This window comes from Tauraco erythrolophus, chromosome 10, assembly GCF_009769465.1.
Source record: "Tauraco erythrolophus isolate bTauEry1 chromosome 10, bTauEry1.pri, whole genome shotgun sequence".
NCBI classification, from domain to species: Eukaryota; Metazoa; Chordata; class Aves; order Musophagiformes; family Musophagidae; genus Tauraco; species Tauraco erythrolophus.
In genome coordinates, this window is record NC_141474.1 from 25,033,991 (window position 1) to 25,060,477 (window position 26,487).

Below are 26,487 nucleotides of genomic sequence, written 5' to 3' on the forward strand. Positions count from 1 at the left end.
GCAACCAGGCTGTCCTCTGCCTGGCCGGCTGAACTTCCCAGAAGAGAAGGCCTTGAGGACTTGGTCCCAGACGATCTGCTGAGGAATGAGGGGCTGTGATTTGCACACAACTGAAAGATCCTTTTCAGATGGCTTTTGGTTTTAGACATTTTACATAGTTCAATGTTGAAGTTTTTATGCGGGGAATCAGAGCCCAAGTCTGGCCCTTTCCTCCAGGCTCTCCTTGAAACAATGCCCTGAAGAGGTGCCTCCTCCTTTTAGTGTGGTGACCAATTAGCCAAGACAACCTTTGCCATCACATTCTGCATGGATCTCTTCTGTCCATCTTGGCAGCTGCTGCTTTCAAAGGAGGCGGGCAAGTAACCCATACAAGAGCTCTTAATACTGGTGGTGTCAGCACAGTGCTAGCAAAGGAGACTGCTGTTTTCTGAGGGAGCCAAGGACGTGAAAATCAGTTCTCTTGGGCTCACTCTTGTTCTGTATTTTTGAAGTTGTTTGTTTTGTTTTTTTTTCTTGGCACTTTTTTTGTTTCTGTTTCAGCTTTAGTCCTAGGATTGGCACTGCCCATCCTGAAACACCTACCAGGAGGATGACAGACTGCTCTGCTTCCTTCCTACATGCATACCTTTCCTCTTTAACCGGTTTTGTGGCCACTGGAGAAGTGCCCTTGCTATTTGATGTTGCTTTGAAGTTGCTGGGAGGAAAACAAATATAGTTTTAGCTTAATAGGGCTTGATAGGACTTAGTCTGTTGCCAATTAGACACACTAATTTGGTCTCACCAAAATTAGGAAACTGTCTCTCCCATACTTGATGCTTTCAGCATACACATAAACTCTTTGCCCAGGTTCAGTAAATGCTTTAGTCCATTTCCCGGCCTGGATTGACACATGGCTTTCCTCAGGTACCTCCCATTTTGCTGCTAGCATCTGGTTGCTGAAAAGTTCTTGGACAAAACTAGTACTGCACTCTCCCTCCTCTGCTATGCAAGGGCAAAGCTTCCTTATCTTCTAATGTTGGTCTTTGAGCCAGTTGGTGTCTTGTCATGAGGACAGATCCTGGATGTAGGTGCCTTCCTCCCCTTCCCTTTCTAGGTGTTAGGCTGATTAGATTCTGCACTTTTGCCTCAAAGTATCACTGCTGTAGACTGCATCCAAGGCTCTTGAGGCCCTTCAAAGAAACCCAGGGACCAGAACCTCCGAGTTTAAGTCTGAGGATCTTTTGGTGTCCTCGCCTCAGAGAGACCAGAGTGTGCATGACATGAAAGTCTTCACGTAATTATCACCTGCTCCTGGTTTGTAATTCACATTTGACTGTGGGTGAAGAGAAACACATGCCTTCTCCAGAGTGTTTGATTTTTGACTAAGCCAGTTGCTCCCTCAGGATACAGCAAGGGCTAGAGATTATCTGCCACATTGCTCTTCCAAGCCTCAGTCTCCCCTCTCCTTTCAGCAGCAACACTAACTGACCCCACAAAGGACAGATACCAGGCCTTACTAGCAAAAGTACCTTTTTTTCCAGTGCTGTTATTGCTTGTCTTAGCAGGGAAAGGGAAATTTCCCTATCAGCAGGGCTCAAATTATCTACAAAGCCCAAAGATGAAGCAGAACCAGTCTGGGTCAAATAGATGAACTGGGTAAGGCAGCAGTTCCTCCTTCCTATGTTGCTACTTCCGAAGTGTCTGACAAATGGCTGCAGTGCAGTTTGGGTTCAGCTGTTGCCTTTGTCCTCACATCTGTTTATTGTAAGGATGCTCAGTAAAACACGGAAGAAAGGTTGGTTCTCTCCTGCTATTATTGCATGAAAACTAAAGGCCAATTGTCACAACTCCAAAGCTTTTCTATCACACATTGTCTGCACAGAGCAATCTCCCTAGCTACAGACTTCTTTCCCCTGCCGCAGGGCAGGGTGCTACTGGGTTTTGGCACAAAGAGAGGCAAGTTAGTGGTGGAAAATAGAACTCCATCCTGGCTGGAACTGGTGCAGGCTGGCAAAGCTGGAAAGTGTTTCTGCACACAACCGAAAGGGCAGGGGCCGGTTGTTCTGGTTTCCCATGCATCGCTGTCCAGGGAAAAGGGGTGAGGAAGAAAACTCGCCCAACACCAAAGTGCAACTTTCTTTGTAAAATTTGTTAATAGTGGATTTTTTTTCTGCAATAAAGTTACAAATGCCAAAGGTGTCCCAGTCCTCATATTTTCATTGCAGACATCTGACTGAAAAGCTTTTGCAGATCACAATGAATCCTGTGATAGATAAACAGCAGCAGTTTGGGGGAGGAAGACTCACAGAACTGATACTAGTGAAAATGCCAAACAGCTATAAACCATAGCTCTGAGGGTTTGGAAGGACACCACCCCCTGCTTGTGTTGCTGCTTGTCAGGGCCATTCTCTGGGTTGACTGAGATTAATTTCTATACGGTCAAATCAGATGAAATCTGTCTTAGAGAACCACGCTAGACCAAATAATCTAACATACACCTTTAGACTCTCTTCCTTTGCCTCTGATTGAAGATATACTTATTCTCGTCTGTTGTCAACTGTAATCCTGAGCTCTACTTACAGAAATATTCTGAAAGCCGGCCTAATCCAAACCTAAGTAGCATCATCTGTCATGCATCTTTCTATAGTACAGAAGACAAAGCAAATTGAAAGGCATATACTTCTTTCTGTTTAGCTTTACAGCTGTTTTGAACTCTTCCCTTCAGAGCTCAGACCCACAGGGAGGTAAGCACTCATGGTTTGTTTCAAAAGCCCAGCTCTTGCTGCAGAGCTCATAAGAGTCTTTCCTGAGCTAAAAGTCTCTCCTAGCTGTTACAATACTTGGGCAAAAATCATCCAGCTCGTGTCATAGACTGTTAGTGTTACAAGACTTTCTACTGCAGAAGCAAAATATGGTGAGTGAAACTACTTGGTCATTGGGCTTATGCCATTTTTGAGAGAGTTCCACAACAAATCTAGAAAAGCAAGTCCTTGGAAGATCTGGAGCTAGGGGAGAGCAAACAAAGGCTTCTTAGCCTAGCAAAGTGCTTGCTGAGTAATCTGAAGATTTGGGGATGAACTCTAAACCCTGCAGAGATTTCAGTCCTGTCCCAACATACAACCATAAAAACCAGAGGAACTATGTAACAGAACAAACATGCCACAACTAAGTTTCCCCTGTTCTGCCTTTTCACCACCAACCCCACTCAGAGCTGATGAATTCTTTGCAGAACAAACTGCTGAGCTGCCTTGTTAGAGAGGTAGCACAGAGCAGATCTGCATTAGCTGGAAAGGCAGCAGCAGGACAGGCTTGTGCAGGCAGCCGCCCTCGGGAGGCACGAAGCTTACTGCTTTTGCCCAGCCAAGTTCTGACCTCCCAGCCAAGTAATGCAATCTATGAGGTAGCCAGGTTTGGAGATGGACCGCGGGCCAGTTTGTATGGGCTTCATTTTTCCAGTGCAGCAAAGCAAACTGACAGAACCAGAAAACAACTGTTGTCAATTTTTGCATGTCCCTTTGAACACAGCTCTCGCTTTTGATGAGGCTTAGCTTTAACACCTCTTAGGGTAAGGCACAATTTTATTATTAATTAGCAAGGGGACAAGAATCAATCAAAACACTTAGGTTTAAAGCTAAATAGGAGGGAAAAAACTCTGGATAAAAGAAAAGCAGAGTTTGAGACCCACCTGCCTTCTCTGCCTTCCCCTCCTCCCCTCTCCAGATTCATGTTTTGAAGGAAAGGGGATTTAAGCACCTGAAAGGTGACAGTGCAAGAGCTGCTGTGCCAAGGGCAAGGTTACCTGTGCTACATGCCAGTCTTCTGCCCGCCCAGTTGTCCCTCATGTCTCAATGCCTGTAGTTTAGCTTTGGACACTGTATTTTCACCATTACGTCACATCGCAACTCTGCAAATAAGGCTACAGATAGTGTTTGATGACAGAGAAACTGCTATGGGAAGCACTGGAGTGGACAAGATAGTGTGTGGACCTGGTGAGACCAACAACCCCATGAGGCTCTCCCATGGATAATAGTCCCCTGTGCTTGCTACCACTTAAAGCAGAATGAAAGAGGCACTGCACTGATCCTGGGAGCAGGAGTGCAGAAGCAAGCTGGGGAGGCAGAGCAGTAAACTTTCAGTAATGAAGGCTACGAAATGATGCATGACCTGGGAAGCTTTTAGCCAGTGGCTGAGCAATGTTCTTCTCATACCCAGGGGAGAGGAGAAAATGCCTTCTGTCATTTCCCAGACACCTAGGAAGGAAACAGGAGATTGCACACCTCCGCATTACTTATACTTAATTTTCTATGACAACATTCAATTCAATATAAAAGTGGATTTGTCACGGGGGGAGGGGGAGATTTTTCTAAGTGTACCGCCTGAGCGTCTGCCAGGGATGTTCCCATCTAATTGCTACCTCTGCTTCACTGCTCAGCAGAAGTGAGAGAGATGTCTCCAAGTCTCCTTTCCATCCCCCACAAAGAAAAAAGAAATCATGCACTTCCTGTCCATAAACCAGCCAAATCTGTGGTCCTACTGATACGTAGCTAAGTGATCAGCAAAGCTGGAAGACCATGACTGCTAATACAAAAGTCTCCATCAGTATTAGGCCCCCAAAACTGTTCGTGTTTGTGGGTTTTTTTTTCAAATCCCCCAGAGCTTTGTAAGATAATCAAAATCTTCAAACTTCCCCATCCAACCACATTTGAATGAAGACTCCTCCCTGCTCTGATGGTACAGGGGACATGTTTCCTCACAGATCAGAAAAAAATGAACCTTTACCCAAAGCACAACTTCAAAACAGTCTCGGAAGGTAAAGCATTTACACTTGCCCGGAATAAGTCCTTCTAATTGTGGCTGGTGATACATAGCTTGCAAACCAGATCCCCCACCATAGCTGATTCTGCAACATTAGTAAGATTTTATAAGCAATCATTAGCTATTACATGAAGGAAGCGTAGATAGGGTGCTAGGCAGTGTCAAACTTGATAGATTTGTGCATTTTAAAGACAAAGGGATCAATGTATTAATTAATCTGCTTGACAGCCTTCACAGCCTTCCTTGTGCTTGTTCCCACTTCCTGTCTAATAAATATACTTAAAAGACATACTCAACACAGGTCTGCTTCACATGCGCCAGCAGTTTAACAATGGTTAGCCTCAGTTCCTCTGTAGTAATTTTCCTTTTGAAAGACCCATCAGCCAAATAACTCCCTGAACCACAAAACCAGCAAGATCTTGATCAGATGGACAATAGTCATAGCTGCAAGAAAATAACTATGTGTTTGTTCCTAGTGTTCAGCTCCCTCTCTGTTTACAGGTAGACCCAATCCCTCACCCACAGTTCAAATAAAGAGCTAAGTTACAAGAGGTATCCTCCCAGTCATAAAACAGGTCTCCCTGTGATGAACTGCCCAGAATTAATATATCCCTGCAGCAGAAGCCTTTTGCGAGCACTCTTTGAACTATAATGGAACATCTGTTGACAATCTCCCGCAGGGTAACTTCTCCCCTCCCCTGTTTTAATCTTCTCTCCTTCAGAAGTACTTTTGCTCTGAAATTAGACACATCAGTTGCCACAGAATGACTTTCATAAGCATTAGAGTGTTTCCTTTCACACTGATTTTCTTGGGAGTTGTAGAGAGAGAGATAAGCTGTCAGTCCTGTTCAGTATTTTCTTTAAAATTTGCTGTTACGTCTGAGTTCCAGAAGCTTTCGATGCTAAATTACAGATTCTGCTTGGAACAAGACAAGGCTCATGGGTTCTGGAACATGCCTTTCAGACAGATTTAGGCACTCATTTTATTCTAACTGAGAATTTTACCGAGGTCAACTGCAAAATTAGCAGAGTTTTCCTTTGTGCTAATCCTGGCTGTGCTTTCTGATCACACAGGCAGATCAAGCCACTAGCATGATCGTTTTCCTACTGATAAGCTTGGGGGCAGGATAAGAATTTTCACCCACTTTTTAAAAAGGGCCTCAATATTTGTAGGTGGAAGGCAATCATGCACAATACTATTTGTGGCTGGCCAGCAGAAAGGGAACTCGTTTTCAAACACAGGTGAGAGAAACAGCTCCCATTGTTTTACAGAGTCTAACATGGTGTCTCACACTGAGCGATAGAGAATTGATCACCTGCATCCTGCTCAGTCTGTTTCTTGGATGCATCAAGTCACTTTCCAGCTTAGTTTCAGTCAGACCCGAGCCACTCGAGCAGGCTAATATATCCCGACCATGACCTGCCAATGGCTGTGCACGCATTCAGGTCCACTCTAAGATGAAGAGTTGAAATCTGGGAAGCAGCTGTTCCCTTTAGAGAGAAAACTGATCTCAGACTGATTGTCAAAGCGAAAGCCACAGTTCATGCAACTGAATGAGATGAAGGTCATAGGAGCAGCCTCTACCACCGTGTCCTGTCTTGATCTGTGCTCAAGACCTCACTTGATGACTCCTGCTGCCACTCTCAGCACCATCAGTCTCCATCTGCTTTTCAAGTCCTAAACAAGCCCTGCTGGTCCCCCTTTACAGCATTCCTGTGCCACATCCCAAAGTCCTTTGTATTGACTAAGAAGCAAGCAGCAAAGAGAATGGCACAGATCTATCACCTGCACTATCCCATCTGCTAGACTACAAAGCCTTCACCATCAGATAGGCAGTTGTCCTCTTTCCCCATGCTTAAAGGTTTTCTGAACTCAGTGTTGTTCATTCACATCTTCTCCTTCACCAGCTAGCAATTCTAAAATTAAGTTCTCTTACAGAAAAATGGAATAAAAAAATTCAAGCCACATTAGGAAATTTCACAAGGCCCTTTTTTGACACTATGGCACTTTATTCTCATAAAACAATCCCAGCAACCTTCCCTTTATGGTGGTCATGGAAGTTTCTGTTCAAAAACCAGGACTTCTTAGCCCGTTTTGAGCCACAGAAGGGGAAGCAATTTGCCGACACTGGTCAAGTCAGCTGCTCCGTATTGGGTCTTGTCAGACAGGGTAAATCTATGGTCAGTCCATATCTGTTCTGTTCTTGCTATGTATAGAGTCTCCTTAAATGACACAATCTAAGCCCAGCTATGTATCTCAGAGCTTTAGCTAGCCAACAGTTTAAACAATATCCAATATAACCCAAAACTTGCCTTATATTTGGGGAAAAAAACATTTGAAGGCATTAGTAGAGACAACACCAAAAATTCTCTCAATTTGTTATGGTCCACCAAGTGAGAGCTCAGAAGACAAGATCATACAGTCCATCCCACAGGAGAGGGCTGAAGCAAAGGGCTGCAGCGAGGAATTCTCTGCTCTTGGAGGAAAACCCCCATTGCAGACAAGCACCACAGCATCTCTCCCTCTGCAAGCCAGCCGGCAACTGCAAAAGCTGACTGATGCACCACAAATCAGGCCCTCCATCAGTGTCTGTCACCTGGGTGGGGTGAAAGAAGAGAATACACAGCACAGTGTTGTAAAGGTATAAGGAATAGGTCTAAGCAAGGGAGCATGAGATGATAGCCAACAGTTCCAGTCTCAGGCGGAGTGTGGGACTGGGCAGGTCTGTGCATGACTTATCAAAATGGCTGTTTCCTTTCCTTCAGTTGCCTCCCTTGGGTCAGCCCCACATCTCATAGCTTTCAGTTCTGGTAAATCCAGGTAACAAACAAGTCAAGAAGAAAAGCTTGCTTGCCTGGGGAAGACTTTCCATCTTTTATTTGTTCCCTGCAGTAAAGAGGAAATCTTTTAGTTAACATTAAAGGTCATGCAGCTTTAGTTCAGGCAGGGTGTCAGACAGGTCACTGCTGAGGTCACCCACTCCAGCTGCTTCCAGCCTTTTCTCCAGCACTGCTCTCCTCCAGCCCAAAACACAGCATGGAGATATCTTTACAATCTACACCAACAGAACAAGGCATTGGCCTTCCTCAGACTCCTTAACCCATATGCTAACCCTAAGAACAAACGACAGCCTATGTCTAGCCCCTCCTGCACTGCTCGTTCAGTGTGGACTGAAATCCATCTCAAACTCTAATACAAAAACATCCTCATTCATCTTCTACCGAAACAAGAGAAATAGCAACAAGCATTCTCACAAGCTATGTAAGCTCAAATAAAAATAGGTGCCCATATAAGTGAATTATGGTCCCAAGTGTCCTAGCAACTGCCAGCAGAGCTACTGGGTGCCCCTACTGCAGTATTGGTCAGGGTTTCTGATGCTACTATGATATAAATGTTTACTACTAATACTAAGCAACAGGTAAGTAGGTTCTTATTAAATGAGGGATACTGCTTGGTAAAGCTTTATATAGGAGTCCCTACCTGGCATGCGCCTCAGAACAAATGTTAAAGAGATAAACTTAACCCTTTGATGAGACATGAAGACTCTTCAGGCATCGTCCTAACAGCAACCTGACATGTTACGACTGCATCTACAAAGCAGTTAATTGTAGCAGGTTTGCTAGTAAAATCTGAATCAGCAGGATTAGTAAATTGGAAAAGCAGAACACAAGGCAGTTTAATATGCCTTACAGCCTTCATTCACAAGAATCTTAAGCATCTTACTGAAGTAGGGCATGATTTTTTTCTTTTAAAGAAACATTAGCGCTTTGTTCCTGATTTCTTTTAATGCTAAGTGTTAATGCAAACACAAGGGGTTTTTATATCGTAAAAGCAAGGCATAAATCCAAAAGGATAAAGAGGCTGAGAGAAAGACCTTCTTGAAGTGAGCAATTTTCACCTTCCTAATCTCACTGGCTGCGTGTCAGCACCAAAACAAAAATGGAGCCACATGAAAAAGTGGTATCTTGGCGCTGTCAGAGGAAGCGATAAGTATCACAATTGGCCCGCACATGCAGCTTTACATTACCCTGACACTAGACGGGGAGAGAGGATGAAAGAACAGACAGGCACACACATGTTACCTCTGTCCTGGCATAGCAATAGTGCTCTCAGAGTGAAGGTTTAACTGTGGCCCAAGAGCTAGGCCACCACTCCAAACTGTACTGCCTTTCACCTTTAGGTGCTTAATACTCACCCCTGCGGGTAAAACTGGGCACAGCAAATTATCAGTATGACCTCTGGAATGCCCTGAACAGCAGATGTAAGTAGGTTCTACAGACCTCTACCATCTGCACTATTGTGGAAAACGCAGCTAGGCTCTTCAGATCCTGAGGGTACAGGAAGCAGCCACGCTTACCTTCAGACACCTTGATGTCTGCAGTGCTGGAAAGCTCATCGGAGCTGAAGTCTCTGATGCTGAACTCTGAGGTGGAAACCTCACCCAAAGATGGACAAAACCACTCTGCCTGTCTCAGCAAGTCCTTGCTTCTCTCTAAAAGAAATGAAGCGAGCAGCAGGTTAGGTCAAAAGTTCAAGGATGAACTTGCTGAGCCTAAGCCTCCACTGTCTGCCTTTCGTTTCACCTCTTATCATGTGGAGAAACTGCTGCTATTCTTATTTAATAGGATTTTAGCTTATTCTTGCGTGTGTACAAGCAGTGGCACAAGGCAGCAGAAAACAAGTTTATGATACACAAATCTAGGCAGGAAAACACACTGGCAAAAATATTCAGGCACTGGATTTCATCTGTCTTTGACACCAATGGCTCCAACCAACTCCAAATCATGCAGGTTTAAAACACAAAGAATCAGCCAGTTCATTTCTGCTCAAAACCTCAGTCACAATGCCAAACCCTTCCAATACAGGCGACAGTTTGTGTCGGAAAAGGACAACGGGACACCTGACCTGACCATGAGATCTCTAAACCAAAGGCAGATCAGAATAACGTGTCCCCCAGTGTTAGTAGCATTGGAGTGAGTCGGAACACTTCCTGTGATCTCCATCTTTCCCTGCAGGCTCAGTGGACAGCACCTCCTTCAAGAATAGACTTTTCACTTGACCTTTCAGGTCAAAGACCATAGATCTGATCGAAGCAAAAGGATAATACTGACAGTCCCTTAAGCTTAGCAATGCCACGTAGAGCAATTATTGGGGGTGGGGATGCAGTGGGATCCACTTTGATGGAGTGTCTGACAAAGTCATGCCACATAGCAGCAGAAGGCAGTTCTGCTGAGCTATTCAATTGTGTTTTCAGCAGATGAACGGTCTGGCAACAGAACCTCTGCTTCCCCACCTAGCCCTGTTCACATTGTTATCTCAGTTGTGCCAGCAGAATTTTTTCCTGCAGCAGCACTGCACATCACTTTAGGAGGAAAAAAAAAAAAAACCCACAAACAAAAACAAAACAAAACACAGCAACCCAAAACAATGATGCACTTGTTAGAACCAGCTCGGCTCCCTGATCAGATTTACAGCACGCCAAAAATTGCAGTGGCAGAAACTCAGGAGGCAATGTGCTGTGAGGCCAGCACAGGAAAGCAGAGGGGTGGGCACATTTTAAGCTGATGTTGACAGCACAGACACATCTCATGAAAACACAGCTTGACAATAGGTGGGAGAGTGCCACAATATGGGAAGGCCTTAGGCTTTTATAGAAAGAAATAGGGAATCGATATTTAATTACAGGAGAACTGCAATGAAGTTCCATTATAGAAAACATCTCACCAAGTTGATACAATAACCTTTATCAAAGAAAACCTAATAATAGAGCTACATTGACCTCTGCACTCAGTGTCTACCAATACTTCATCACTAATAAAGATAGACATTAATACGCTTATGGTCAAGAGGGAGAAAGATCAGAAAAAGAGACAAGGAATTAAGATATCCTTTAACTCCATTTCAGTTACCAAATTGCAATGAGTCTTCAGACAATTTGTGTGACTATCTCTCTCAGGTTCCTACCTAATGCAGAGCAATAGTTCTTTAACAGGGTCAGGAAAAGGTTTCAAGAGCTATGGATGGAAAGAAGAAGGAAAGTCCCTTGATATTATAAGCAGTACATCATTGTGTTTTGGTGGTACTTATTTACAGTTCTGGAGAACACAAAGAGCAAAATATCCTTTCTGTATGAACACTTCATGATGACACCAAAACACGCTGTAGCCCACGTGACATCAGCATCAGCCTGAGTGAGATGAATGGGAGTGTTGTGTTTTTCCTAATAAAAGAAAACAAACCCAAACCATACCTGGGACAGAGACACCTCACAGAGACATTGCTGCATTCTCCCAGAGAAGTGATGCATACTCTCTGGAGGCTCTTTTACTGTAGCACAGACCTATATGGGGAAGCGAACGCTGGGAACAGTGACATGAATCGTCAACTAAACCTGTGACAGTTAGGACATCTGGCAGCTGTCCACGGGCAGCTGGGGTTGAGCAGAGGACACAATTAAACAGAGCTAGAAAGATCTAAGGATCCTCTACAAGGAAGCTCCGACGTCACTTATTTCTCTCCAGGGAGCAGGTCAGAGCCCTCGGGTAGTGGTGGGAGGAGAGCAAGGGCCAAGCTAGTGGAGGTTAGAGGCGCAAGCAAAGCTAGTTCCCACCAGCTGAGCATGGTAAGAAAGGAAAGTGAGGGCGGCTGGGGAAGCTGGGAAAGAATTAGAGCTTAGGCAATTCAAATGAGTACCTCTTCTCTTCAGATTGGATATTAGGAAAAAAATTTTTACCATGAGAGTTGTAGAACACTGGAACAGGTTGCCCAGAGAGGTGGTGATGCTCCATCCCTGGAGACGTTCAAGGCCAGGCTGGACGAGGCCCTGAGCAACCTGATCTAGTTGGAGATATCCCTGTTCCTTGCAGGGGGGTTGGACTAGATGACCTTTGAAGGTCCCTTCCAGCCCTAACCATTCTATGATTCTATGATTCTATGATTCTCGGAGGCACTGATAATTATTTCTAGTCATTTCAGCAAAAAGCAAGGAAGGTACTGTCCAGCCAGCAATGAGGAGAGCATGCGGGGTGCACCACTGCCCTGACCAAGGGCTTGGGTAGGAGACAGCAACACTCCTGATTAAACAAGGCAGATGAAATGGCTCAGGGAAGCCGTGCCAGCTCAGCTCCAAGGACAGCTGAGAAGGGAACAGCAGGTTTCCATTCTCAACGCCCACATGGAATAGGCTGAAGGTGCTAACTCTCAGGATACAAATGCCTTAGTAACAGAGAATGCCATTTCACCCCCTGCACTATCTGTCTTAGAAGGACTGAACACCTTGCCTGCATTTAGCCAGAGGTCCTCCCCAGGAGAGGGCAGACATTTAAGCCGTACTCACTTCAAGCTTTGCCAGTTCAGGATTTAAGCAGAAGACCTCACCTCACAAAACTATGACAATCTACTACCTCCAGCATCAGAAAAGCCAGTACCATACTAGCCATGGAGATGATCTGTGCCCTCCAAGACAAATATGCTATCCAGGCAGGTACAACGGACAGTTGGCAAAAAAGAACAGCAAGATGAGAGATGGGTCCCCAACACCTCTGAGTTTGCCAATCCAGCCCCTGTGAGAGCGAGCTGCAACAGCAAGAGCTGCCCTGTGGAGCTCTAAACAGCCACTAGCCAGCAGCAGCCTCCTATGACACACTCCTGCAGCTCCCAGGCAGTTAGTCCCCTTGAAACCAAAGAGCTGCACTTGCCCATGCAGCAGCTCTCATGTGGCATGCACAGACCTGGTCACCCCTGAAATTCCCTGAAGGTGCATCTCCTCTATCTGATGCGGCCAAGCATCTGTGAGGTGCTCCACATTTCCATCCTGAGTTTGTCTAAACTGTAAGATTGTGTTTTCTAGCTGTTCAGCAGATCTAGCACCTGAGAAAGAGGGGAGCATCACTTCCAAGCATTTCCCAGAGGCAACCTCTTATCCACAACACCACCATTAAACCCTGCAGAAAAATCATGTCCAGATGAGGCCAGAACAACTGAGAACAAGTAGAGAGCTGGACATCTCTACTGGACATGCCACCATTGGTGAACATGTTTCCAGTACCAAAGGTAATGCTCTGTTTCTTTACATTCTTCTGGATCACAGTGACACCCTGCCTGGCATCATCTGTAATCTCTTCTTCATGCTAACCCTCCTCAGCAGGAATGAAAAGTTTTGCTACAGGTAGAATAGCAGTGTTTTGCCCACAGTGATGACCTTACTCTACAGAGAAGTTGAGAGCATGCTTCCATCTCTCCTTGGGAAGCAGATTACAAGTCCCGGCTGTGCAAGTATCCTCCTGCAGCAGGAGGTTTCCAGAAGAACGGTAACATGCTGCTTTATGCAAAAGATACAGGACAGTTGTTAGCCCTTCTCTCATTTCAACCCTTATCCATCAGCTCTGCCCTATTCTTCTCCATCAAGTCTTTTCTGATTCTCCCTTTTGCAGAGGTCATCTGCTTCTGCAACAACTAAAAAAATTATCAATTTCATTCTGGCTGCAGTAGGATGTGTTACATTAGAATACATACAAACACTTATCTTCCCCCCACACTTTATATTTTGGAGATACCTTCATATCTGTCCTCCATCATTCAACACTGGAACATAAAGGCCTCTTGCTGTTTCAGCAAGCCTGTGAGATAGGAAAGGTGCCTGCAAAGCACACTGGCTGTCTTGATCAAAGTCTTCTAGTGGTACTACAATATTTAATAAAAACACTTCCTCTATCGCAGGCAGCATTTTTCAGTCTGGCTCCTATTCACAGTAAACTCTCCATACATCAGTTTCAACACTCAGTTCTTCTCCACAGATCCCAGGATCAAAGCTTGCTCACTCCAACCATAGCTCTTCCACGGGCCATCAAACCATTGAGTGCCAATTTTGGATGGACGAGGTGTAGCTATAAAGCAGCCCAGCTTGCAGTGTCAACTTTAAGTTCTGTTAATTTTATCAGTTGCAGACATTTGGTTCAACAGTTCTTCCTCTTGTCGACCTGTGCAGTAAAGCGACTTGACCACAAACAGACCAAGAAAAAGGCCACAGCTAAACTATGTTCTGCACCTGATTTTCCATCTCTCTATTGCCAGACAAAACCTTACAGAACTGTATCCACCCACATCTCTCCCAAGGCAAAGGGTGGATTCGGAGACTGCAGGCAAACCCCACGCATGTTCTACTCCCACAGCTCTCCCAGGGCACAACATGGAGTCACAGCTTGGGAGCCCTCTGTATTCTTCTTTATTTCTCCCCCAGTGCTGCCTGTTCAGCAGTGTTCACTGGTTTCATTTTCCTAAACAGAGATCCTCAACTATAACAAACATTGCAGTGCTTCCCACCAGACCACTTGGGCAGCAACAGGTAGTCCTGTGCAGAATCAGAGTTCAGACCATGCGAGGAGCAGGACACACCACCACGTGCTGACTTTAAGCTGCAGTTGCTTCAACTCTTTCCTCACACATCTGTCATTTTGTCATAGTAGTTTTTCGTTGCTTAAAGTGGGAAAAGTTACATTTTCCTCCAGTACCTCACCTGCACCACCCCTGAATCTACAAAGGTCTTAGCACTGACATCTCGTTTATTTCTTGTGGGCTGTTGGCATTGGGATACAAATGAGATGCACAATCTCCATACTGCTGGTGAAGCACTTCCTGTTATATCATTCAACTTTCAGCTCCTCTGTCCTCTTCAGCAAGGCCTCCAAGCTGCTCCAAGTGCTGTTCTGCAATCACTGAGCATCCTCTGTAACAGCAAACAGGAAAGGCAGGAGGTGTTAAGGTCCCAGCCTAGCTCTTCAGTTGCTGGGACAGAAGGGATAAGAATAGGATCAAGGAACAGCTAGTAAGATGGTTTCAAGGTTCTGTCCCACACCAGTCCCTGACAGAGGCAGAGTACAGCAGTAGCCTAAGAATTCCCCTCTGCCACTATGCTGTATGCTCAGTAGACCACAGAAACCCTGTCTTCCTGGGCCACTATATTCAGACAGAAAAACAGACAAGGTGCATATTAAAAATTCAAATATTTGAACTAACCACCCTCAAAAGCAACTTGGCCGGCTGACTAAATAATGTGTGTCACAAGGGTTTCAGCAAAGGACTCCATGTGAGGATACCTGACTCTAGATCTAGCTTGGTCATGGCCCTCCAGGAAATCACTTCAACTCGTTCAAGTTGTTTTCCACTGTCCATTTTCTCTCCTGGGAAGCAAAGGCGCTTCTCAGGTTTTCAGATCACTAAAGAAAAGGCAAAGGAAGAAATGAAAAATTCAGAAAGCCCTCTCTGCCTTGTATCCAACATTTTGTGCTCGCTTGTTTAGCACGGAGATGGAGCTCCATTGTGCCAAGCTACACTCACAGCTTGCTGTTTCTTCAACAGGACGTCAGCAACCTAGGCAAGAATTGATCTGTGTAAACTCAGGACTAACCGTTAGAAAACGTTGCGTAAGAACTAGAAAGATTATGTTAAGCAGCTACGAAGATTGGAGAAGCAAATCTGAGACTTGGTCTCCAGTGTGGCAAATGTGTTGTTAGGGAATAGAGAAGCTGCAGAGAACACATCCTTTCAGATGGGGAAGGAGACAGGATTATCAGCACAGAGGCCTTGCTAACTATTTCAGTGAGCGGCATCCACCCACACAGGAAGGTGGGGCTTTCAAACAGTGTATGATGAAAGAAAAATATGCACAATACGGAGTCGTGTAGCGTGGATGGGCACACTGCGCAACTACGCTACGAAAACTTGCTCTCAACAGAGAGGGGATCCCACCAGAGCCAACAGATCCCCTTTGTCTGGGATGGCTGCTGGCTCCCCTGGTGCTCGCTGCAGTGTGGGAGACGCAGGCAGGTAGGACTGACCGCTGGGTGCCAGGCAGGCCCTCCCTGCCGCAGCGCCTGGTCTGCCCAGCTGCAAACCCACCGCAGATCCAAGCAACCGACATCACCAGTGGCTGCACGGGAAGGAGCCCACCTGCACTTGCCCCAGCTGGTGCTTCGGCTGGGAGCTTGGAAACTGGCCAGGGGATGCACCGAGAAACCGAAATTCCTCCCTCTCCCACCCGAGCTACGTAATCACACGCAGCCGTTAGACACGACGGGGCCCCACCGAGGTCATCAGCCCAACCGCCGACCCGCCACGGGAGCAAGGCGCTACATGGCGACGGCAGGAGCTCACCGGCAGCTACCGGGGCACGCGAGCGGAACGCGCACCGCTCCACCGCACCCTGGCGGCAGGAGCGCCGCGATCCCCCGGCGCGCTCTGCAGCCGACCCGCCGGAGGCCCCCCAGGCTGGCAGTAACGGGACCCCCTCGGAGGGCCCCCGCGAGACGGGGCCCGGCGGCCGCCCCTCCCGCCGGAGCCCCCCCGGGGTGGCGGTAACGGGGACCGCCCCCCCCCGGCGGCCGCCCCTCCCGCCGCACATCCCTGGCGCGGAGCCCGCTGGGACATGGAGTCCGCACCGGCCGGGCTGAGCGAGGCGCGCACTACAAGTCCCAGCGTGCCTTGCGCGGGTGGCCGTCTCCTAGGAGACGCGGCGGTGTGGTGGTGGGGGGTCCCTCCCATGGTGCCCCGCGGGCAGCCGAGCCCGGAGGGCCGTCAGAACTACCCTTCCCGTGATGCCCCGCGCGGCGGGCGGCATGGAGGGGCGCGTGGCCGAGCGGATCCGCGGCGCCCTGGGCCCTTTCGGCTTCGAGGTGCACGCCTTCAAGGTACTGCGTCACGCAGGGCTCGTCGTGACGTCGCCCGCGGTGACGTCAACCAGAGCGGCGTCACCATCAGCGGGGTTGGTGGGGGCGTGGGACGGTGGCGATGCTCGGAGCCGGCGGTGACCCGGCAGCCGCCGAGGGGAGCGGTGCTGGGTCGAGGCGCCGGTCCTGTCCGGTGGCCCCGCGGCGACCGTTCCCGGGGAGGGCCGGCCCTTCGCTCCCCGAGTCAGCCCCCGGCTGCGCCGCCGCCCGGCTCCCGCCTCCAGCCCTGCCCGGGCCGCCGGCGCGGGCAGGGACGAGCCCCCGCGCTCCCGGCGGCGCCGTGCTCCTCCCGCGGCCGGCGGCAGGCGGCACTGCCTCCCCGAGCCTCGGCGGCGCCGCTCCGCCCGCGGGCCCGGCGCGAGGGGAGGCGATCGGTCTGCGAGTGGCGTCGGGCTGGAGACGGACCCCCGCGGCGCCGTGTGCGCCGCCTCCGGGCGCGGGGGCGGCCTCGGGGGAATTGAGGGCTCCCCGCCGCTGGCCGGGGTCGGGGCCCCGGCCCTGGCACGGCGGCTTGCGGGCGGGGGCTGGCGGTGTGCCTGCGGAGCCGCGTTGCGCTGCTGCCGGTGTAGGTCAGCGAGCAAGCCTGGGAGGCCTGTTCAGTCCGCCCGGCAAAGCAGATCGAGGTTACCGCCGTGCCCTGGCACCGCGGGGCACCAGCTGGGCTGGAGGCTTGCTCAGGTCCTTTCCAGTAGTCCCAGTCTGTTAAGGTCAGGAGAGTTAAATAAAGATACATCTGGACCGGGAGAGAGTAAAGTCCTCTACGCAAGCTTAAATTTTAATCTAAACGTAGAACCTCCTGCGTGTTGAAGTGCAGACTGCCCCGCGTGTTTGTGAATGGCCTGCAGACACTCAGCTCATCCTGCCCGCCGGAGGGGTCTCTCCCTTGCAACTGCGGCAGCCCCTTCTGCTGTCCCCTGCCTTGAACTGTATGCGCCCAGTTTCCACCAAAACTTAAGGGTTCCTTCTTTGCCCACCCCAGAGGCAATCTGCAGTAAATCAGTCTACAATATCAAATACAAATCAATCGACAGTAAACCTGACAACATTCCTCGTATTTGTCTCTTGAAATATTTGTATCCCAGATCAAACAGGCTACAGCTACCGGAGGGAAACCTGACAGTGGTGTATCTCTGCCTAGATTGAACTCTCACGCAGCTAGCTCTGCTGTATTGACTGATGTAAGCTGGGAAATCAACAAACCTTAGATTCACACCTGTAATTTCTTGTAACATCTTAATCCACCATCTTAAACAAGAGCCACAAAACTGATTAAAATTTACATCTTGCTTTCGATGTAAGAATGTAAACTTGGTTTTCCTTCTGTGTTTCCATATGGGCAGGTCTGGCTGCCACCCTCACCTACAAAGTCGCTTTCAGATTGATTTCACTGGTATCTAGAGGTGACCAGAATTTTGCGTTTTCAGACTAAATATTAGAGTTTCATTACTTGACACCTTTCTGAATGTTAGATCTGAATGTCTTTATGGCATCCCAGGAGATGGGAGTTGACATAACCCATAAAAAGACTGACGTTATTGTGCCATATATTACTAGTGGAGTGCAGGGGTTTTTGGCTGTTACCTGCTTCTGCTTGACAGTTGCTGGTCTGAACCCTGTGCCCCTGGTCATGTCTTCCTGCTGCCCTGGCTTGATCCCTTATTTCCGGTCTGTGTTATAACACATCCAGCCCTGAAAACAAATATCAGAATGTGGTCATGTCACGATCCATGTGGTACAGCTGATGGTTCTGGGCAATTTTAGCACTGCTGTGAGCTTCACATCCTTTGTTTTCACACATAAAAGTTTCCTGCTGAAGAAATAAACCATGCAACTTGTCACATGAGCAAAACAGAAGTACCAGCTTCTTTCTGGCCAAAGCTGAGAAAAAAATCCTGTAAAAGCTTTATCTAAACCAAAACACCTGATTTGCATTGGCCAGACTGGTTGTTGGTGCTCGTACTTCCTTGTACTTCCTTCTACGGTTTCTGAGCAGGGCAGAGCTGGATAAAGGGCAGCCTTGAGCTGAATGCAGTAGGTGATTCTTATCTCTCACATCAAGGTACAGCTTCCAGAAACTGTAAATCCCAGTATGCAAAACAACTTGGTTTGAATGGGAGGCACAAGCAGGCTGCATAGCTGGGTTGGAAATGAAGGTGGCTACACTTTTTAAAATTCCTGCATGCCCCCTAGCAAAAGAGTGGTGTCCCTGTTTTAATGGAGATTTGTTCTTCTTTGCCGCAGGTTGGATGGTACAATGCCGTTCTCCAGCCAGCCTTTCATCTCCCCTACCCAGATGACACGCTGGCCTTCGTAGTCCTCAGCACGCCTTCAATGTTTGACAAAGCCCTTAAACCTTTTGTGAACAAAGAACGGCTAAAAATAATCCGAGATCCCGTGGATCAGTGTGTTTCTCATCATTTGTCACGCGTGAAGGAGGTAAGAGTCTGAAACACTGATTCCTTGTACTATTGTGGCATGTAACCAGGTGTGTTGAGCCGTAAACAAAGCCTTCCCGTTGCTCTTTAGAAGGGCAAAGCATTATTCATTAAGTTAATTCTCACTAAGAGCATCCACAGGCTGCTGACCTGCTTCCCTTGCACATTCTGTCTCTTTGCCCTTACAGCCTGGAGCTATGTGGAGTGCTTTGCAGTCCTGGTTTGAAAATCCAAGGCCACAGGCATTGCTGATAGATTTCAGTAGCAGGGTGTGGAAATCTGCAGGCTTCACACGTGCCTGATTTGCTAGCATCCAGCACTTCTGTAGCGGCAAATCTTTTCCGTGAGTGTGGGCTACTGTTTTTTTAATTTTCCCAGAAATTCCCTGACCAGAAGGTGGACGTCATCTTTGACTACGAGATCCTGCCAAGCCGAAAACCCAAGTTCTTGGCGCAGACAGCTGCCCATGTTGCTGGAGCTGCGTTTTACTACCAAAGGAAGGATGTGAAGCTTGATCCTTGGGGGAAAAAGGTGAGGCAAAAACGTGATCTGGGAAGAACCACCAAACTGCAATCACTGAATTGTACAACTAGTGTTTGCTCACTAGTTCTTCTTGCAGAAAAGTACAAAGTAGAGATCACATACAGATGCATAAAGTGTTTCAGACAGGAATCAGAAGCTTTCAAGATTCTTCGGGGTGGTAGGGTGATACATACATGGAGAATACCTTGATCTATTAAACCTACTTAGACAGGAGAATAAGCTTCAGTGTAAAAGATCTGTTGCTAGGAGCATTAGAAAAAGAAAATTGCACTGTGGTTAATTTCTGTGTTAGATTTTCAAAAAGGGACCTCTCTTCATATTACAGAGTGGTGTGTGTGGGCACAGGAGAATGGGAATTAAATTTAATGCTCCGAGCCACATGTTCAGGAAAGAGCTTTCCTTTCTTCTCTATACAGCTCTCCAGCAGAGGGCTAGGAGTGTGAGGAGTCACATCAAAGCTTGATGCTTTGAACTCTAACCATTACTAGAGACGAAATGAGACATCCTAGATACTTTTTTTTAATTTCTTCCAGAAGATCTATGGCGTATGTATCCATCCCAAGTATGGAGGTTGGTTTGCTATCCGGGGTCTCCTCGTGTTCCCAGATATTCAAGTACCGTTCCTGGAACAGCGTGCCCCTGTTGACTGTGTGAGCACAGAGGGAAAAAGGATTGAGTTGCTGGACCAGTTCAATTTCCACTGGCAGGACGGCCGCTACAGGGACATAATTGAAGTGAAGGAAAGATACTCGGAGGAGCAAAAAGCCTACTTTGCCACTCCTCCAGCGGAGAGGTTCAGGCTGCTAGGGCTGACACAGTAAGCCCAGAGAAGCACATTTCACGGAGTAACATGGCGCCACAGAGTAGCAGAGGGCACGCAAACTGTAACTCCTCAGCACCTTTTCCACGGTGCTGAGGAGGAAGGAGTGCTGATACAGAGACGGCAAATCCAAGCGGCGTGTGCAGCGTCTCAATCCAAACACCATCTTCTCAGAGTAAGAGGTAGCACTGCATCACAGCGTTTGTGGTCTGGAGGAAGCTGGGAGTAGTCTGTTCTGTGCTGTGGCCGATTTGGTGTGTCTTTTGGGGAGTCTGATAAGATGACAGTTAGCATCTTGGTTGGAAACTGGAAAACCCATGCTGCTCATTAGAGAAGTAATTTTTATTCTCAAGAATTTTCTTTCCTAATGTTTTGGTTTTATTCTGTCTAAGACTAAAAAAAGTTAATTTTCAGTCATTGTACTCTGAATTTTTTTTTTTCTCTGAACTCAGGGCAGATACTTTTTTAGACATGTGCAGCATTTTATTACCCTGTGTCATAACCCTCCCTAGGGAATAAACATTCAGTCTTTTCAGTTTTCCCTTCCTCAGAAACAAAATTTGTCCTGTATTCCCTCACTTGCAGGGAAGCTGGCTTAATTTAATCAGGAAATCTTTTAATGCCTCCTTTCCTTAACATGCAAAAGGAAATTCTTCAGAGATTGCTTCATTGAGCAGTGTGGTCCAGAACATGGATCAGGAGTGAGGAGAGCACAGCTCACAGCAGCCACCTCCTTCAGGGTAGTTATGAAAGGGAAAGGGACAGCACAAAGGTCACAGCTTGAGTCTGACACGTTTCCTCTTCACCCAGGGTCAGCTTCTCAGAACAAGGTGACATCTTTAGGTCAGTTTTAAGCACTTACCCACTGTATAGAGCAGCTGACTAAAATTTTCAGAAAGATGCTGAATAATGTCTATGTGAGTGGAGTTTTTACTCATATTAAGATAACTGACTGAAGAAAATCACTCCTCGTGTAAAGCGCTTTTCAGTGCCGTGCCAGCACACACCAGTTTTACTACTGTAGGTTCCTGTTGTACTTTCCCCATGGGGGAGATTGTAAACCTGCACCCACGTAAAAACCATGAAGCATTGTCACACGCACAGGCAACCAAACAGAGAAAAAAAGAGAGAAAATATTTATGGCGTTCATGTTACTTGTGTTGCTGGATAAAACATCTTCAGACAGAAACATAACAGGTTTTTTAGATTACTTTGTCTTGTTAGATTTTTTCAGAGGTTACAATGGCACAAGGAGTCAGGAATTAATTTATCTTGGAGCACTTTGAGGTTCAGGCCTCATTAAAATAATATATTACAAAATAATATATTGCAATAAATTAATATTTTGTTAGAGTTTTGCTATTTGACTGCAGTGCAATGCTGCAAATCACTAAGCACTTTTTCCCTTTCCTCGATATCAACGTGATGATGCAAAAATACTCACTTCGCAAAATGAAGCCGTTTCTTTTTATTTTATGTTGTGATTCTTCGTACCTTTTGGAGACCCAGACACTAGGGTTGCCCTCACAATAAATCACTGCTTGATATGATTTTTCATAGCCCATGTACTAGCTAAGCATGATGAAAATTCAGCATAACAAGTTTGTTTTCCAGTGAACAGAGGAGTGAGCCTGTGACCACTGTCAGTTTTTGCTGTTACAGAACAGGCTTTGTTGCTTTCCATGCTTTGTTCGCCACATCTGACTAGGGCAGACACCTGACTTACGGTGTGACAGTGGTACCATGAGTTTTTAATTTCAGCAAAATAACGAAATTTGTTTAAATTCTGTTCTTTTGTTATATAATTACTTCTGGTTGAAACGTTGGTTGACCTTCCAGAACTTTCCAACTGAACTGTAATTTCAGGGTATCTTAAATTAATGGTTCATATTAGTAATATATACAAAGTGCTGATTCTCTTAGAGGATAAATACAGAATGGAATCAGATTTAACTTTTTTACATTACAATTTAAACTAAAATATTTTGCTATTTTGGGGTTGATTTCTTATATTTATTGTTTTGCCTTAGTTCACTTGTTAAACAGATTACCATAGCCATTTCATTTCAATGTTTTTAATTTATTTCTCTTCATGTAGTATTTTGGTTAATAAAATTTACAAAATTGTAAGTAACCCTCCGTCCTGAGTATTTTCGTTTAAGCAGTGCAATGATTAACTTGTGGAGAGCCGAAGACGTTAAAGTGGGCATGTTAAACTGTGGTTTTAACACACTGAAAATAGTGAGCTACCTAAGACACTCAAAATCAGCAACTGAAAACAAAAGAAAAAGTTTGTTATCGTAGTAGAAGTCAGTAAACTATTATGGTAGGCTCCTCTGGAATATCAAAAAATAAAACACAGCACATTATTAATAAGTCTAATAAATGTTTATCTTTACCGGGTCATTTCAGCAAGATCATTTAACAGCAAGCACATGACAATGCACTTTCATTTTTTCCTCTTTCTTGCAGTAACAGTAATCCAAGGTGTCCAGTGATATATAAATAATATTTGAGGGATTTTCTCTCAGTAACTTAAAAGTAATACCTGGAAGTACTGGAATTCTTACCTATTAAAACATATTAGCGACTACTGAGTCACAGTTAAGGGCAAATCTGTGTTGCTTGTGCTTCTGGCAATGCAGTTATGTCAGCCGGAACGGAGTACAACATCTAAGAACATATCCATTCCTGCTACAGTAACTTTGGAGTGAGTTGGGCTGGTTCTTTCCGGCTTTCGCTTAGCCAGGTTGCCGAGATCCACAGCTGCAGCTAATAATTTTATTTCCTTACTGGTTGGAGTACAATGGTCTTTGTCTTATGAAATTGAAGTTGGAGAACCTGTTTGACTTATCTCTTGGGACAAGACTAGGCACGGTGAGGAACAGATCATTCTTGGGTGAAGAATTCATTCGTTGTGAAGACATTCTTATTTTCGACATTTGCAAATGTCAAAGAGGTAATTGCAAATACTGAGATAGATTTACTAGTTCAAGCATGATATTTTACATTTTTAGACAAGTTTTTCACTAAATCCCAATTTTTAAACATTTTTAAAGTATCTTTTTCCTCAATATAACCAGTAGGGTGAGTATTCAAGAGCTGAATAATAAAAACAATGAAAAGCTACTTGAATTTGAATTCAGTTTTAGCAACAAGATATTCAGTATATTTCAAGCTAATAAAATATTCTATGGAGAATTAACAAATTTGTAATGTTTTAATGAATGTAACATTTATCATTCATCTTCTTCAGTTAAAATTTCCTTTTTTTCCACTTCATGAACCTTAAAATAACTGATGTTTTTATTAAGATTAAAGATGTGATAGAAAATACTGATTACATGCAAAGCGCAATCTAATCTGGTGACAAGCAGCCATTGGGATTACTGCTCAGAAAGGGAAAAACACTTATTTTTTCCTCCTACCAGTTAAATCAGTGACACCTCAGTGGTGCAAAGATAAGCACTAATGTTTGTTTGGGGTATGAAGTAGAGTTTGGCAAACTTAATTCCTGCTAATTGCCTTATTTCCTTCTCCTATAGAAAGGATGGCTTGTAGCAGCCCTGTCTTTCACTGAATGATGAAAGATGGTTTGCTGTATAAATCAGTGGTGTGTCAGACAAAAATAGCCAACCTTATGGGAGTAGTGCCATCTTCTGTTTTGTTTTTTTTAAGTTTGTTTGGTTTTTTTTCAATAGTGCTACATTGCCCTCCTGTGGGTCAGAAGCATAATTTTTGTTGCAGTAGTCATTTTCTCGCTCAAATGGAGTCCATTGCTTAGCATTAGTAGCAAGACTTGCTGAAGCCTTAGGCCGCAAGCCGTGAACTTTCTCCGAGCTATGTTTTCAGCTGGGATAGAACTAATTTTCTTCTTAGTAGCTGGTACAGTGCTGTGTTTTGGATTTAGTATGAAAATAATGTTGGTAACACACTGATGTTTTGGCTGGTGCTAAGTAGGGTTTATCCTAAGACCAGGATTTTTTCAGTTTCCCATGATCTACTAACGAGCAGGTGTGCGAGAAGCGCATACCAGAAGATCAGGAGGCTACAACCATTAGCAGAAGCTGTGACTTGGCAGGGTAAGAACAGCTGACGGCCTGCCTGCCTGGAGACAGAGAAAGAATCCAGTAAAGTGTTAGAAGACCCCAGACCAGAAATCACCATTGCCCAAAAGGGCACATGAAGGGCAAGCGCATAGGTGTACGGGAATAATTGTCCAGGGATTTCTTTGTTCAGGGTCCCTCCGTGGAGGCAGCCAGCTTGAGCAGATTCTGCTGCTGTACCATTCTATTAAATTATTTATTTTTATAAAATCTGGTGCCTGAGAGTCTGCTGCAGGAAACCTGAGGTCGAACCTGAAGGAAGAGGAAGCAGCCAAGAGCGAGCGTGTTTGTGAGCGAGGCGATGGCAGGGGCACCCATCGGCTTCCTGGAGTCACCTGCTGCGATGGGACGTTGGTCCTCGCAGTTAAAGTCTCCGGTGGTGTGAGTGTGACTCCTCAAACGGTGTGAGAATGCTCGGAGAGCAACCTCTCCGTATACGTGGCCTTTTATTCATTTGTGACCAAAGTTGTTCATGGTGTAGCTACTATTTAAGTTACTGAAAATGCACAATGACTTGGATTTGACTAAAAAAAAAAAAATAATCTGAGTAAAGACTTCCATACTTCTGAAAACAAGAAGTGGCAGCTACTACTGTGGTTATCAGCACTCTTTGTTCAGTCTGGGGCAAAAAGTTCATTTCAACAGCTAGCTTGGAATACCGATTTAAGCAGCAACAGTTCCAAAGTCATTCCTCCAAGGGGAAGTGGGTTTTCTGTCTACTGCAGTGGAGAGGCAGCTGTACCTCTGCAGCCCTAATGTTCACAGACTCGTCTACCAAAATGGACAAACGTATTCATGACACTTCTTTGCTGATAAGTTGGCTTCCTGTCGTATCCTATATCCTGTGGCAGATCATCAGTCATGTTTGCTTCAGAAAGTGAACAGAGCCCTTCCCTTCCAGGGTTTCAAGGAGGAAACAGAAAGATCCAAGGAACACAAATGTGCTTTTCTTTTCTCTCTGTGACTGAAAAATAGATAGATGTTCACAATACTTACAAAACCAGCATTTTAGATTAAAAAAATGGAGTGTATTTTTTTTTCCAATAACTGAAATACAATAACGGGACATATAGTGGAAAACTTAAAAAATTAATTTTCACAGAATGAGCAACAAGATATTTTAGTGGAATATTTAAAATCTCTCCAATAATATACCACGATCTTCAAAATGTGATTGTATATGTATATAAGTATTTGAAATGGCTACTTCCTGAAAAAAAATATTACAAAACTACCACTCATTAATATTATAATACATTTCTCATTTTATGTTATTTTTATCGATGTTTGTACATAATTCAGTGAGCAAGCAATTTATTTTTTAATAACTGCATATGCTTTATTTTCCCAAAATACCTCCTAAAGGAAATTTTGAAATAATTTTATTTTTTTATGTATTCAAAGTTTCTGGAAATCATACACCTTTTACAGTAAGTTGCCCTGGGTATTTTTCCTCATGTAAAACAAAGCATGGGATAGGAGAATTCCTGTAAGTAAATTAAAGGATAAAGTGGGAAGAATTTCTGGATTGAAAAATACCCGACAGAATCTTAAATTTGTGCAGAATCATTAGGGGTTTTTTAGGAATGCATAAACCCTCTTAGTCCTTTTAAAAGGATTAGCTAGTTTTAGGTTTTAATTTCATGTACTTTTTTCCAGCACTGTTCTGACTAGTCTTCCTGAATCATTCACTGCTGCTGCAATTTTTTTTTTTTTAAAACAGGCTCTTCCTCCAAAATATAAAAAAACTACAACAATAAAAATGAAAATAAATTCACCTTATTTTTGCGAAAAGTGAATTTGATTAAATACATTAGTTTTAAATTACATTAAGTTTCATTAGTTGTAGATGAAAGACTTTTCTCTCTTGACAAAGGATATTAATCTCATTTGTCAGTACAGATACTTCAAAAAATAGGTTGCTGTAGAATATGAAACAAACCTACTGGGCTCACAGTTTTAGAGGACAGTGCAATCTTAAAGACTTCTTACATATTCATATAGATATGCTCAAATGCTGTCTTGCACAGAAACATTCTAAATTCAGACGTGTCTCTCGAAACAT

General features: G+C 45.2%; 1 protein-coding gene across 1 annotated transcript; it reads left to right on the forward strand.

The window, feature by feature from the left end:
- Positions 1-16,407: 16,407 nt before the first annotated feature.
- On the forward strand, positions 16,408-22,259 carry MMACHC (metabolism of cobalamin associated C). Its single transcript, XM_086617327.1, has 4 exons — positions 16,408-16,479; positions 18,760-18,954; positions 19,332-19,484; positions 20,030-22,259. The coding sequence occupies exons 1-4, from the start codon at positions 16,408-16,410 to the stop codon at positions 20,315-20,317; spliced, it is 708 nt and encodes a 235-aa protein (XP_086473453.1). The 3' UTR covers positions 20,318-22,259.
- The last annotated feature ends 4,228 nt before the right edge of the window (positions 22,260-26,487 follow it).